This window comes from Lathamus discolor, unplaced genomic scaffold (assembly GCF_037157495.1).
Source record: "Lathamus discolor isolate bLatDis1 unplaced genomic scaffold, bLatDis1.hap1 Scaffold_66, whole genome shotgun sequence".
Classification (NCBI taxonomy): domain Eukaryota; kingdom Metazoa; phylum Chordata; class Aves; order Psittaciformes; family Psittacidae; genus Lathamus; species Lathamus discolor.
In genome coordinates this window covers 18,476-32,500 of record NW_027069383.1, presented here as the reverse complement: position 1 = coordinate 32,500, position 14,025 = coordinate 18,476, and the positions used below count along the sequence as shown (strand labels likewise).

Below are 14,025 nucleotides of genomic sequence, written 5' to 3'. Positions count from 1 at the left end.
AGTGACCCCTCGAGCCCCATAAGTGACCTTTTGGGACCCATATGTGACCCCTTGAGCCCCATAAGTGACCTTTTGGGACCCATAAGTGATCCCTTGAGCCCCATAAGTGACCTTTTGGGACCCACAAGTGACCCCTTGAGCCCCATAAGTGACCTTTTGGGACCCACAAGTGACCCCTTGTGCCCCATAAGTGACCTTTTGGGACCCACAAGTGACCCCTTGAACCCCATAAGTGACCTTTTGGGACCCACAAGTGACCCCTTGAGCCCCATAAGTGACCTTTTGGGACCCATAAGTGACCTTTTGCAACCCACAAGTGACCCCTTGAGCCCCATAAGTGACCTTTTGCGACCCACAAGTGACCCCTTGAGCCCCATAAGTGACCCCTTGAGCCCCATAACTGACCTTTTGGGACCCACAAGTGACCCCTCGAGCCCCATAAGTAACCTTTTGGGACCCATATGTGACCCCTTGAGCCCCATAAGTGACCTTTTGGGACCCATAAGTGATCCCTTGAGCCCCATAAGTGACCTTTTGGGACCCACAAGTGACCCCTCGAGCCCCATAAGTGACCTTTCGGGACCCATATGTGACCCCTTGAGCCCCATAAGTGACCTTTTGGGACCCATAAGTGATCCCTTGAGCCCCATAAGTGACCTTTTGGGACCCACAAGTGACCCCTTGAGCCCCATAAGTGACCTTTTGGGACCCACAAGTGACCCCTTGTGCCCCATAAGTGACCTTTTGGGACCCACAAGTGACCCCTTGAACCCCATAAGTGACGTTTTGGGACCCATAAGTGATCCCTTGAGCCCCATAAGTGACCTTTTGGGACCCATAAGTGACCCCTTGAGCCCCATAAGTGACCTTTTGGGACCCACAAGTGACCCCTCGAGCCCCATAAGTGACCTTTCGGGACCCATATGTGACCCCTTGAGCCCCATAAGTGACCTTTTGGGACCCATAAGTGATCCCTTGAGCCCCATAAGTGACCTTTTGGGACCCACAAGTGACCCCTTGAGCCCCATAAGTGACCTTTTGGGACCCACAAGTGACCCCTTGTGCCCCATAAGTGACCTTTTGGGACCCACAAGTGACCCCTTGAACCCCATAAGTGACGTTTTGGGACCCATAAGTGATCCCTTGAGCCCCATAAGTGACCTTTTGCAACCCAGAAGTGACCCCTTGTGCCCCATAAGTGCCCCCCCCAACTCGATGGTGCCGGCCATGGGAGGCACCGCCAAGGGGGCGTGGCCAAGCGAGGGAACGCCCCCCTCATGGCCTTAAAAGGGCAATCGGTATGAGGTGGGGCCCGCAGCCCTTAAATGGGCAATGGTGTCAAAGGGGCGGAGTCAAGGCAGGGAGGCCAAGCCCCCCTATGCCCTTATAAGGGCAATGGGACCACTTCTTGTCTTAAAGGGGCAATGGGGTTAAAGGGAGCGGAGCCAACGCAGTGAGGCCACTCCCCCATGCCCTTAAAAGGGCATTGGGCCCACAACGCGTCTTAAAGGGGCAATAGGGCCAATGACAAGGCAAGACCACGCCCCTTACAATGACATCACGATGATGTCATTATGACATCATCAAGAGCCTTTATTAAATAGCCAACCATTGAACCGGGGGGGGGGGGGGGGGGGGGGGGGGGGGGGTTGGGTATAAATGGAGCCAATGGGGTTAAAGGGGGAGGGGGGGCCCTTAAGCCCCGCCCACAAAAGGGGGGTGGGGGTGTCAAGGGGCGGGGCTAAGGGAGCCCCGCCCCCCCCGCAGCGCCAGGACAAGATGGAGGACGGAGCCCCCCTGGATCTTGTAGTCAGCGGCCGTCTTCTCGTCGTTCCTGGGGGGGACCCAGCCCCATAGAGCCCCACAGGGACCCACAGAGCCCCATAGAGACCCACAGATCCACCCCATAGCCCCATAGAGCCTCACAGATCCACCCCATAGTCCCATAGACCGCCACAGATCCACCCCATAGCCCCACAGATCCACCCCATCGCCCCATAGTGCCCCACAGATCCATCCCATAGCCCCATAGAGCCCCATACACCCACTCCATAGCCCCATAGCGCCCCACAGATCTACCCCATAGCCCCACAGAGCCCAACAGATCCACCCCATAGCCCCATACATCCACCCCATAGTCCCATAGCACCCCACAGATCCACCCCATAGCCCCATAGAGCCCCACAGATCCACCCCATAGCCCCTTACATCCACCCCATAGCCCCATAGAGCCCCACAGATCCACCCCATAGCCCCATACATCCACCCCATAGTCCCATAGCACCCCACAGATCCACCCCATAGCCCCATAGAGCCCCACAGATCCACCCCATAGCCCCTTACATCCACCCCATAGCCCCACAGAGCCCAACAGATCCACCCCATAGCCCCATACATCCACCCCATAGTCCCATAGCACCCCACAGATCCACCCCATAGCCCCATAGAGCCCCACAGATCCACCCCATAGCCCCTTACATCCACCCCATAGCCCCATAGAGCCCCACAGATCCACCCCATCGCCCCATAGTGCCCCACAGATCCATCCCATAGCCCCATAGAGCCCCATACACCCACTCCATAGCCCCATAGCGCCCCACAGATCTACCCCATAGCCCCACAGAGCCCAACAGATCCACCCCATAGCCCCATACATCCACCCCATAGTCCCATAGCACCCCACAGATCCACCCCATAGCCCCATAGAGCCCCACAGATCCACCCCATAGCCCCTTACATCCACCCCATAGCCCCATAGCACCCCACAGATCCACCCCATAGCCCCATAGCGCCCCACAGATCCACCCCATAGCCCCTTACATTCACCCCATAGCCCCATAGCACCCCACAGATCCACCCCATAGTCCCATACATCCACCCCATGGCCCCCCATAGCGCCCTATAGATCCATCCCATAGCACCCCACAGATCCACCCCATAGCCCCATAGCGCCCCACAGATCCACCCCATCACCCCATGGCGCCCCCCAGATCCACCCCACAGCCCCCGCAGGCCCCGCCCCTCACATCTGCTTCCCGCTGTAGATGAGGCGCTGCTGCTGGGGGGGGATCCCCTCCTTCTCCTCCACCCGCTCCTTGATGCGCTCCACCTGCAGGGCATTATGGGATGGAGGGGACCCCCCTATAGGGTGCTATAGGGTACAGAAAGAACCACCCCCCCCCACCATGCAGTATTATAGGAGAGAAGGGAACAGACCCCCCCCTCAATGGGGAATGGAATGGCCCAAACCCATCCCCATAGGGTTTAATGGGGTAATGCCTGTAGGGTATTATGGGATGGATGGGGATGCCTCCATAGGGTATTATGGGATGGAGGGGACCCCCCCCTATAGGGTGCTATAGGGTAGTAAAGGAACCCACACCCTCCCCATGGGGTATTATGGGATAGAACTGAGTAGAGCCCCCCCCAATGGAGAATGGAATGGCCCAAACCCATCCCCATAGGGTATAATGGGGTAATGACTAGAATATTACGGGATGGATAGAGAACCCCCATAGGGTATCATGGGATAGAGGGGACCCCCCCCATAAGGTGCTATAGGGCAGAGAAAGAACCACCCCCCTATAGGGTATTATGGGATAGAAGGGAATAGATCTCCCCCCTTCAATGGGAAATGGAATGGCCCAAACCCATCCCCATAGGGTATAATGGGGTAATGCCCACAGGGTATTATGGGATGGAGGGGGAACCCCCATAGGGTATTATGGGATGGAGAGGACCCCCCTATAGGGTGCTATAGGGTAGTAATGGAACCCACACACTCCACATGAGGTATTATGGGATGGAAGGGAATAGACCCCCCCCAGTGGGGAATGGAATGGTCCGAACCCATCCCCATAGGGTATAACAGGGTAATGCCTGTAGGGTATTATGGGATGGATGGGGATGCCCCCATAGGGTATTATGGGATGGAGGGGACTCCCCCCATAAGGTGCTATAGGGTAGAGAAAGAACCACCCCCCCTATAGGGTATTATGGGATAGAAGGGAATAGCCCCCCACACACAATGGGGAATGGAATGGCCCAAACCCATCCCCATAGGGTATAATGGGGTAATGCCTATAGGGTATTATGGGATGGATGGGGAACCCCCGATAGGTTATTATGGGATGGAGGGGGACCCCCCATAGGGTATTATGGTATAGAGACTACTCTCCCTATAAGGTGCTATAGGGTAGTAATGGAACCCACACCCTCCCCATGAGGTATTATGGAATAGAAGGGAATAGACCCTCCCCCAATGGGGAATGGAATGGCCCAAACCCATCCCCATAGGGTAAAATGGGGTAATGCCTATAGGGTATTATGGGATGGAGGGGACCCCCCCATAGGGTGCTATAGGGTAGAGAAAGAACCACCCCCCCTATAGGGTATTATGGGATGGATGGGGATGCCCCCATAGGATATTATGGGATGGAGGACGACCCCCCCCATAGGGTGCTATAGGGTAGAGAAAGAACCACCCCCCCCCACCATGCAGTATTATAGGAGAGAAGGGAACAGACCCCCCCCCTCAATGGGGAATGGAATGGCCCAAGCCCATCCCCATAGGGTTTAATGGGGTAATGCCTATAGAGTATTATGGGATGGAGAGATCCCCTATAGGCTATCATACGATGGATAGGACTCCTATAGAATATGATGGGATGGGTAAGAACCCCCACAGGGTATTATGGGATGGATGAGACCCCCATAGAGTATTACGGGATGGAGAAGACCCCCCCCCATAGGGTATTATGGGATGGGTAAGGACCCCCACAGGGTATTATGGGATGGAGGACGACCCCCCCATAGGGCATTATGAGATGGAGGAGGACCCCTATAGGGCATTATGGGATGGATGAGTCCCCCATAGGGCATTATGGGATGGACAAAGACTCCCACAGGGCATTATGGGATGGATGAGTCCCCCATAGGGCATTATGGGATGGACAAAGACCCCCATAGGGCATTATGGGATGGATGAGCACTCCCATAAGGCATTATGGGATGGTCAAGGACTCCCATAGGGCATTATGGGATGGACGAGGACTCCCATAGGGCATTATAGGATGGACGAGGACCCCCACAGGGCATTACGGGTGGACAAAGACCCCATAGGGCATTATGGGATGGACGAGGACCCTCCATAGGGCATTATGGGATGGATGACAACCCCCCACAGGGTATTATGGGATGGATAAGGACCTCCATAGGTTACTAAGGGATGGCTAAAGACGCTACCCCCCCCCCCCAGCTCATTATGGGATGGATGAGGGACACCACCACCCCCCCCATAGAGGTATCATAGGACGGATGAGCACCCCCCCAGGCTATTATCTATTATGGGATGGCACCCCCCCCATTACCTTGTCCGTGGGCTCTATATCGATCTCGATCTCTTTTCCTGTCAATGTCTATGGGCGAATGAACGGGGGGGGGGGGGCAAGTTTAAGGCCCTCACAATCCCACAACGCACCGCGGCGGCCACCCCCATTCCCATCCCATTCCCGTTCCCATTCCCATTCTCACTCCCATTCCCGTTCCATTCCCGTTCCCGTTCCCATTCCCGTTCCCATTCCCATTCCCGTTCCTGTTCCCATTCTCACTCCCATTCCATTCCTGTTCCTGTTCCATTCCCATTCCTGTTCCATTCCCGTTCCTGTTCCATTCCTGTTGCCGTTCCCATTCTCACTCCAATTCCTATTCCATTCCATTCCCGTTCCCGTTCCGTTCCCGTTCCATTCCTGTTCCATTCCCATTCCCGTTCCCATTCCCATTCTCACTCCCATTCCCGTTCCGTTCCCATTCCCATTCCCGTTCCATTCCCGTTCCCGTTCCGTTCCCGTTCCCATTCCTGTTCCATTCCCATTCCCGTTCCCGTTCCCGTTCCGTTCCCGTTCCGTTCCCGTTCCCATTCCCGTTCCCGTTCCGTTCCCGTTCCCATTCCTGTTCCATTCCCATTCCCGTTCCCGTTCCGTTCCCGTTCCCCCCCCCCACCTTCACTTTGATCAGCATCGTGCCCGCTCCCCCCCTTCCGTCCTCCCCGCTGCCGGAAGCGGAAGTGACGTCAGGACGCACCGCCCGCTTCCCTTTCTAGCCCACCCCACCCCCAAGATGGCGCCGCGCGGGGAGCGATGGGAGTTGTAGTTCCCCACACCCCCCAACTTCAGCCAATGGCGTGCGAGCGCGGAGGAGACGGACCAATGGGAGGGAGGCGGGGGGGCGGAGCGGCTCACTTTGTGGCGGGGGGGGAGCCGTGGCTCACTATTTGGCAAGGGGGGGCTGCACTCACCCATTGGCGCTCGGCGGCGGGGACGGAGCTGGGGGGGGGGAGCGCAATTAATGCCCCTCATTAGTCCTTATTACCCCCCCATAGACCCCTAATTGCCCCTGTGACCCCTAAGTACCCCATAGACCCCTAATTACCCCCATAGACCCCTAATTACCCCATAGACCCTTAATTACCCCATAGACCCCTAATTACCCCCATAGACCCCTAATTACCCCACAGACCCCTAATTAACCCCACAGACCCCTGATTACCCCCACAGACCCCTAATTACCCCATAGACCCTTAATTACCCCATAGACCCCTAATTACCCCCATAGACCCCTAATTACCCCACAGACCCCTAATTACCCCATAGACCCTTAATTACCCCACAGACCCCTAATTACCCCATAGACCCTTAATTACCCCACAGACCCCTAATTACCCCATAGACCCCTTATTACCCCCATAGACCCCTAATTACCCCCATAGACCCCTAATTACCCCATAGACCCTTAATTACCCCATAGACCCCTAATTAACCCCATAGACCCCTAATTACCCCATAGACCCTTAATTACCCCATAGACCCCTAATTACCCCCATAGACCCCTAATTACCCCACAGACCCCTAATTACCCCATAGACCCTTAATTACCCCACAGACCCCTAATTACCCCATAGACCCTTAATTACCCCACAGACCCCTAATTACCCCATAGACCCCTTATTACCCCCATAGACCCCTAATTACCCCCATAGACCCCTAATTACCCCATAGACCCTTAATTACCCCATAGACCCTTAATTACCCCATAGACCCCTAATTACCCCATAGACCCTTAATTACCCCATAGACCCCTAATTACCCCATAGACCCTTAATTACCCCACAGACCCCTAATTACCCCATAGACCCCTAATTAACCCCATAGACCCCTAATTACCCCATAGACCCCTAATTAACCCCATAGACCCCTAATTACCCCACAGACCCCTAATTACCCCATAGACCCCTAATTAACCCCATAGACCCCTAATTACCCCACAGACCCCTAATTACCCCATAGACCCCTAATTACCCCCATAGACCCCTAATTACCCCCCCATGACCCCTCCCACCTTCCTCCTCGGCAGCCCCTCCTCCTCGTCGCTGATGACGTCATCACGTTCTGCGCGGAGGGGGCGGGGCTTGGCCAGCGGGCGGGGCACGGCGGCTGGAAGGGGGGGCGGAGCCAGCGCTAAGCCACGCCCCCTCCTCCTTTTTCCCCCCCCCCCCACCCCAATAGTCGTGCTCCTATTGGCCCCAGCGCTGTCACGTGACATCCCCCTCCCAAGCCCCGCCTACCGCAGTGGGCGTGGCCGACGTCCGCCAGGTACTGCCTCAGGATTGGCAGGTCGGAGCGGGGCGTGCCGGCGGGGGCGTGGCTCCACACCAGAGCCTGCAGCTGATTGGCCGGGAGGGGAAAGGGGGCGGGGTTAATGGGGGGGGGAATGGGGGGTAATTGGGGGGGTAATAAGGGGCAATGGGGTGGTAATTGGGGGCTATGGGGGGGTAATTGGGGGCTATGGGGGGGTAATAAGGGGCAATGGGGGGGTAATTGGGGGCTATGGGGTTAATGAGGGGTAATGGGGGGGTAAAAAGGTGCAATTGGGGGTAATAAGGGGCAATGGGGGGTAACTGGGGCTTATGGGGGGTAATAAGGGGGTTATGGGGGGCAATTGGGGGCTATGGGGCAGTAATAAGGGGCAATTGGGGGGTAATTGAGGGTTATGGGGCGGTAATTGGGGGCTATGGGGGGTAATAAGGGGCAATGGGGGGGTAATTGGGGGCTATGGGGCAGTAATAAAGGACAATGGGGGGATAATTGGTGGCTATGGGCGGTAATTGGGGGCTATGGGGGGGTAATAAGGGGCAATGGGGGGGTAATTGGGGGCTATGGGGCAGTAATAAAGGACAATGGGGGGATAATTGGTGGCTATGGGCGGTAATTGGGGGCTATGGGGGGGTAATAAGGGGCAATGGGGGGGTAATTGGGGGCTATGGGGCAGTAATAAAGGACAATGGGGGGATAATTGGTGGCTATGGGCGGTAATTGGGGGCTATGGGGGGTAATAAGGGGCAATGGGGGGGTAATTGGGGGCTATGGGGCAGTAATAAGGGACAATGAGGGGGATAATTGGTGGCTATGGGGGGTAATTGGGGGCTATGGGGGGTAATGGGGGTAACAAGGAGTAATTTGGGGTAATAAGGGGTAATGGGGGGTAACTGGGGCTTGGGGGGGGTAATAAGGGGGTTATGGGGGGGCAATTGGGGGATATGGGGGGGTAATTAATGGCCGAGGGAGGGTAATTAGGGGTCATAGAAGGAGAATTAGGGGGGTAACTGGGTGCCGGGGGGGGGTAATTGGGGGCTATGAGGGGTAATAAGGGGCAATGGGGGGGTAATTGGGGGCTATGGGGGGGTAATTGGGGGCTATGGGGGGTAATAAGGGGCAATGGGGCGGTAATTGGGGGCTATGGGGGGGTAATTGGGGGCTATGGGGGGTAATAAGGGGCAATGGGGCGGTAATTGGGGGCTATGGGGGTAATTGGGGGCTATGGGTGGGTAATTGGGGGCTATGGGGGGGAATTGGGGGCTATGGGGGGCAATTGGGGGCTATGGGGGGTAATGAGGGGTAATGGGGGGTAATTGGGGGCTATGGGGGGTAATAAGGGGCAATGGGGGTAATAGGGGGCTATGGGGGGTAATTGGGGGCTATGGGGTAATAAGGGGCAATGAGGGGGTAATTGGGTGCTATGGGGGGTAATTGGAGGCTATGGGGGGTAATTGGGGCTATGGGGGTAATAAGGGGCAATGGGGGGGTAATTGGGGGCTATGGGGGGTAATTGGGGGCTATGGGGGGGTAATTAAGGCCCATGGGGGGTAATTCAGCCCCATAGAAGGGGACGTGTCCACCCCCTCCCCTCCCCTTCACCCCCCATTAAGCCCCGCCCCCTTTAAGCCCCGCCCCCGTGGGCATCACCCTCCTTATATGGGCAAACCCCGCCCACCTACGCAAGGCGGTACCCCCGCCCCCCGAAGCCACGCCTCCCTTTTAACCCAACCCAGCCCCCCCATGCCCATGTATGGTCAGGCCCCGCCCACCTGCGGCAGGTCGGGGCGGGGCAGGGCGCTCTCCACCCGCAGCAGCAGCTCGTGGAAGAGGCCCTCGAGGGAGGCCAGGAACCGGGGCCCGTACTCCTGGGGGGCCTGCGCCTGCCGTGGGGGTCCAGAGGGGGCTATAGGGGGCTATGGGGCACCCATGGGGGCTATGGGGTGCACATAGGGGTCTATAGAGCACCCATAGGGGTCTATGGGGTGCACATAGGGGTCTATAGAGCACCCATAGGGGTCTATAGAGCACCCATAGGGGTCTATGGGGTGCACATAGGGGTCTATAGAGCACAAATAGGGGTCTATGGGGTGCCCATAAGGGTCTATATAGCACCCATAGGGGTCTATAGGCATATATAGGGTACCCACAGGGATCTATAGGGTGCCCATAGGGGTCTATAGAGCACCCACAGGGGGCTATAGGGTGCCAATAGGGAGCTATAGAGCACCCATAGGGGTCTACAGAGCACCCATTGGGGTCTATAGGCATATATAGGGTACCCACAGGGATCTATAGGGTGTCCACAGGGGTCTATAGAGCACCCATAGGGGTCTATAGGGTGCACATAGGGGTCTATAGAGCACCCATAGGGGTCTATAGGGTGCACATAGGGGTCTATAGAGCACCCATAGGGGTCTAGAGGCATCAATAGGGTACTCACAGGGATCTATAGCGTGTAAACAGGGGTCTATAGAGCACCCATAGGGGTCTACGGGGTGCACATAGGGGTCTATAGAGCACCCATAGGGGTCTATGGGGTGCACATAGGGGGCTATAAAGCACTCATAGGGGTCTATAGGCATCTATAGGGTACCCACAGGGATCTATAGGGTGTCCATAGGGGTCTATAGAGCACCCATAGGGGTCTATGGGGTGCACATAGGGGTCTATAGAGCACCCATAGGGGGCTACAGGGTGCCAATAGGGAGCTATAGAGCACCCATAGGGGTCTATAGAGCACCCATTGGGGTCTATAGGATGCCCATAGGTGTCTATAGGGATCTATGGGGTGCACATAGGGGTCTATAGAGCACCCATAGGGGTCTATGGGGTGCACATAGGGGTCTATAGAGCACCAATAGGGGTCTATGGGGTGCACATAGGAGTCTATATAGCACCCATAGGGGTCTAGAGGCATCAATAGGGTACCCACAGGGATCTATAGGGTGTCCATAGGGGTCTATAGAGCACCCATAGGGGTCTATGGGGTGCCCGTAGGGGGCTACAGAGCCCCCATAGGGGGTCTATGGGGTGCACGTAGGAGTCTATATAGCACCCATAGGGGTCTAGAGGCATCAATAGGGTACCCACAGGGATCTATATGGTGTCCATAGGGGTCTATAGAGCAAACATAGGGGTCTATGGGGTGCCCGTAGGGGGCTACAGAGCACCCATAGGGGTCTATGGGGTGCCCATAGGGGTCTGTACAGCACCTGTAGGGGTCTATGGGGTGCCCATAGAGTGCTATAGAGTACCCACAGGCACCTATAGGGCACCCATAGTGGTCTATGGGGTGCTCATAGGGGTCTATAGAGCACCTATAGGGGTATACGTGGTGCCCATAGGGGGCTATGGAGCACCCGTAGGGGTCTATATAGCACCCATAGGGGTTTATAGAGCACCCATAGGGGTCTATAGAGCACCCATAGGGGTCTATAGGATGCCCATAGGTGTCTATAGGGATCTATGGGGTGCACATAGGGGTCTATAGAGCACCCACAGGGGTCTATGGGGTGCACATAGGGGTCTATAGAGCACCAATAGGGGTCTATGGGGTGCACATAGGAGTCTATATAGCACCCATAGGGGTCTAGAGGCATCAATAGGGTACCCACAGGGATCTATAGGGTGTCCATAGGGGTCTATAGAGCACCCATAGGGGTCTATGGGGTGCCCATAGGGGTCTGTACAGCACCTGTAGGGGTCTATGGGGTGCCCATAGAGTGCTATAGAGTACCCACAGGCACCTATAGGGCACCCATAGTGGTCTATGGGGTGCTCATAGGGGTCTATAGAGCACCTATAGGGGTATACGTGGTGCCCATAGGGGGCTATGGAGCACCCGTAGGGGTCTATATAGCACCCATAGGGGTTTATAGAGCACCCATAGGGGTCTATAGAGCACCCATAGGGGTCTATAGGCATCTATACGGTACCCACAAGGATCTAGAGGCTGTCCATAATGGTCTATAGAACACCCACAGGCATCTATAGGGTGCCCATAGAGGTCTATAGAGCACCCATAGGGGTCTAGAGGCATCAATAGGGTACCCACAGGGATCTCTAGGGTGTCCATAGGGATCTATAGAGCACCTATAGGGATCTATGCAGTGCCCATAGGGGTCTATAGAGCACCCATAGGGGTCTATAGGGTGCCCATAGGGGTCTATAGAGCACCCATAGGGGTCTATAGGGTGCCCATAGGGGTCTATAGAGCACCCATAGGGGTCCATAGAGCACCCATAGGGGTTTATAGGGTGACCATAGGGATCAATAGAGCACCCATAGGGGTCTATAGGGTGCCCAGAGTGGTCTATAAGGTGCCCACAGGGATCTATAGCGTGCCATAGGGGTCTATAGAGCACCCATAGGGATCCATAGGGTGCTCACAGGGGTTCTATTGAGCGCTCATATGGATCTATAGGGTGCCCACAGAAGTCTATAGAGCACCCATAGCGATCTACGGGGGTCTATAGAGCGCCCCACAGGATCTACAGGGTGCCCATAGCGTCTATAGGGTGCCCATAGGGGTCTACAGGGGCTCATAGGGGTCTATAGGTGTCTATTAAGTGCTCATAGGGGTCTATAGGGTGCCCACAAGGGTCTATAGGGGCCCACAGGGGTCTATAGGGGTACCCATAGGGATCTATAGTGTGCCCATAGGGGTCTATAGGGTGCCCATAGGGGGCTATAGAGCACCCATAGGGGTCTATGGGGTGCCCATAGGGGTCTATACAGCACCTATAGGGGTCTATCGGGTGCCCATAGAGGGCTATAGAGCACCCATAGGCATCTATAGAGCACCCATAGTGGTCTATGGGGTGCTCATAGGTGTCTATAGAGCACCTATAGGGGCCTATGGGGCGCCCATAGGGGGCTATGGAGCACCCATAGGGGTCTATAGAGCACCCATAGGGGTCTATAGGGTGCCCAAAGGGGTCTATAGAACACCCATAGGGGCATATAGGGTGCCCATAAGGGTCTATAGAGCACCCATAGGGGTCTATAGGCATCTATAGGGCACCCACAGGGATCTATAGGGTGTCCATAGCAGTCTATAGAGCACCCATAGGGGTCTATAGGGTGCCCATAGGGGGCTATATAGCGCCCATAGGGGTCTATAGGCATCTATAGGGTACCCACAGGGACCTATAGGGTGTCCATAGCGGTCTACAGAGCACCCACAGGGATCTATAGGATGCCCATAGGGGTTTATAGAGCACCCATAGGGGTCTATAGAGCACCCACAGGGGTCTACAGGGTGCCCACAGGGGTCTATAGTATAGAGCACCCATAGGGGTCTATAGGGATCTATAGGGTGCACATAAGTGTGCCCACAGGGGTCTATAGTATAGAGCACCCATAGGGGTCCATAGGGGCCCACAGGGGTCTATAGTGGTCTATAGGCGGCAAAGCTTTCCATAGGGACCCATAGGTGTCCATCTGGGTTCCATAGGCGTCTATAAGGAGCCCATAGGTGCTTATAGGTGACCATAGGGATCTATAGGGTACACACAGGTGTCTATAGAGCACCCATAGGTGTCCATAGCGATCTATAGGGTACACACAGATGTCCATAGAGCACCCATACTGGTCTATAGGGATCTATAGGATGCCCATAGGAATTTATAGGGTGCCCATAGGGGTCTATAGAGCACCCATAGGAATCTATAGGGTGCTCTTAGGGGTCTATTGAGCACCCATAGGGACCTATAGGGTGCACATAGGGGTCTATAGGGTGCCCCACAGGGGTCTATAGAGTGCCCATAGGGATCAATAGGGGTCTATAGAGAACACATAGGAATCTATAGAGTGCCCATAGGGGTCTATAGGGTGCCCATAGGGGTCTATAGAGCACCCATAGGGGTCTATAGGCATCTATAGGGTACCAACAGGAATCTATAGGGTGTCCACAGCGGTCTATAGAGCACCCATAGGGATCTATAGAGCACCCATAGGGATCCATAGAGCACCCATAGTGGTCTATAGAGCACCCATAGGAATCTATAGAGCACCCATAGGGATCCATAGAGTACCCATAGTGGTCTATAAGGCGCCCATAGGGATCTATAGGGTGCCCATAGGGGTCTATTGAGCACCCATAGTGGTCTATAGTGCGCCCATAGGGATGTATAGGGTGCCCACAGGGGCACATAGGGATCTATAGGGCGCCCATAGGGGTCTATAGAGCACCCATAGGGATCTATAGGGTGCCCATAGGGGTCTATAGAGCACCCATAAGGGTCTATAGAGCACCCATAAGGGTCTATAGAGCACCCACAGGGATCTATAGGCTGCCCATAGGTGTCTATAAAACACCCATAGGGGTCTATAGAGCACTCATAGGGGTCTATAGGGAGCCCATAAGGATCTA

The 14,025-nt window shown here is 55.5% G+C and overlaps 2 protein-coding genes across 2 annotated transcripts in view; both read right to left on the bottom strand.

Annotated features, from left to right (window-relative positions):
* Positions 1 to 1,547: 1,547 nt before the first annotated feature.
* NEDD8 (NEDD8 ubiquitin like modifier) lies at positions 1,548 to 6,100 on the bottom strand. The gene is made up of 4 exons (XM_065664831.1): positions 6,001 to 6,100; positions 5,370 to 5,417; positions 3,027 to 3,109; positions 1,548 to 1,834 (listed from the first exon to the last, which is right to left on the bottom strand). The coding sequence occupies exons 1-4, from the start codon at positions 6,016 to 6,018 to the stop codon at positions 1,729 to 1,731; spliced, it is 255 nt and encodes an 84-aa protein (XP_065520903.1). The 5' UTR covers positions 6,019 to 6,100; the 3' UTR covers positions 1,548 to 1,728.
* The window catches only part of LOC136006772 (protein-glutamine gamma-glutamyltransferase K-like), a 26,298-nt gene continuing 18,369 nt past the window's right edge, over positions 6,097 to 14,025 (bottom strand). The window contains 5 exon segments of the mRNA XM_065664833.1: positions 6,097 to 6,167; positions 6,269 to 6,323; positions 7,396 to 7,490; positions 7,622 to 7,721; positions 9,422 to 9,532. Coding sequence (XP_065520905.1) covers positions 6,097 to 6,167; positions 6,269 to 6,323; positions 7,396 to 7,490; positions 7,622 to 7,721; positions 9,422 to 9,532 — 432 coding nt within the window.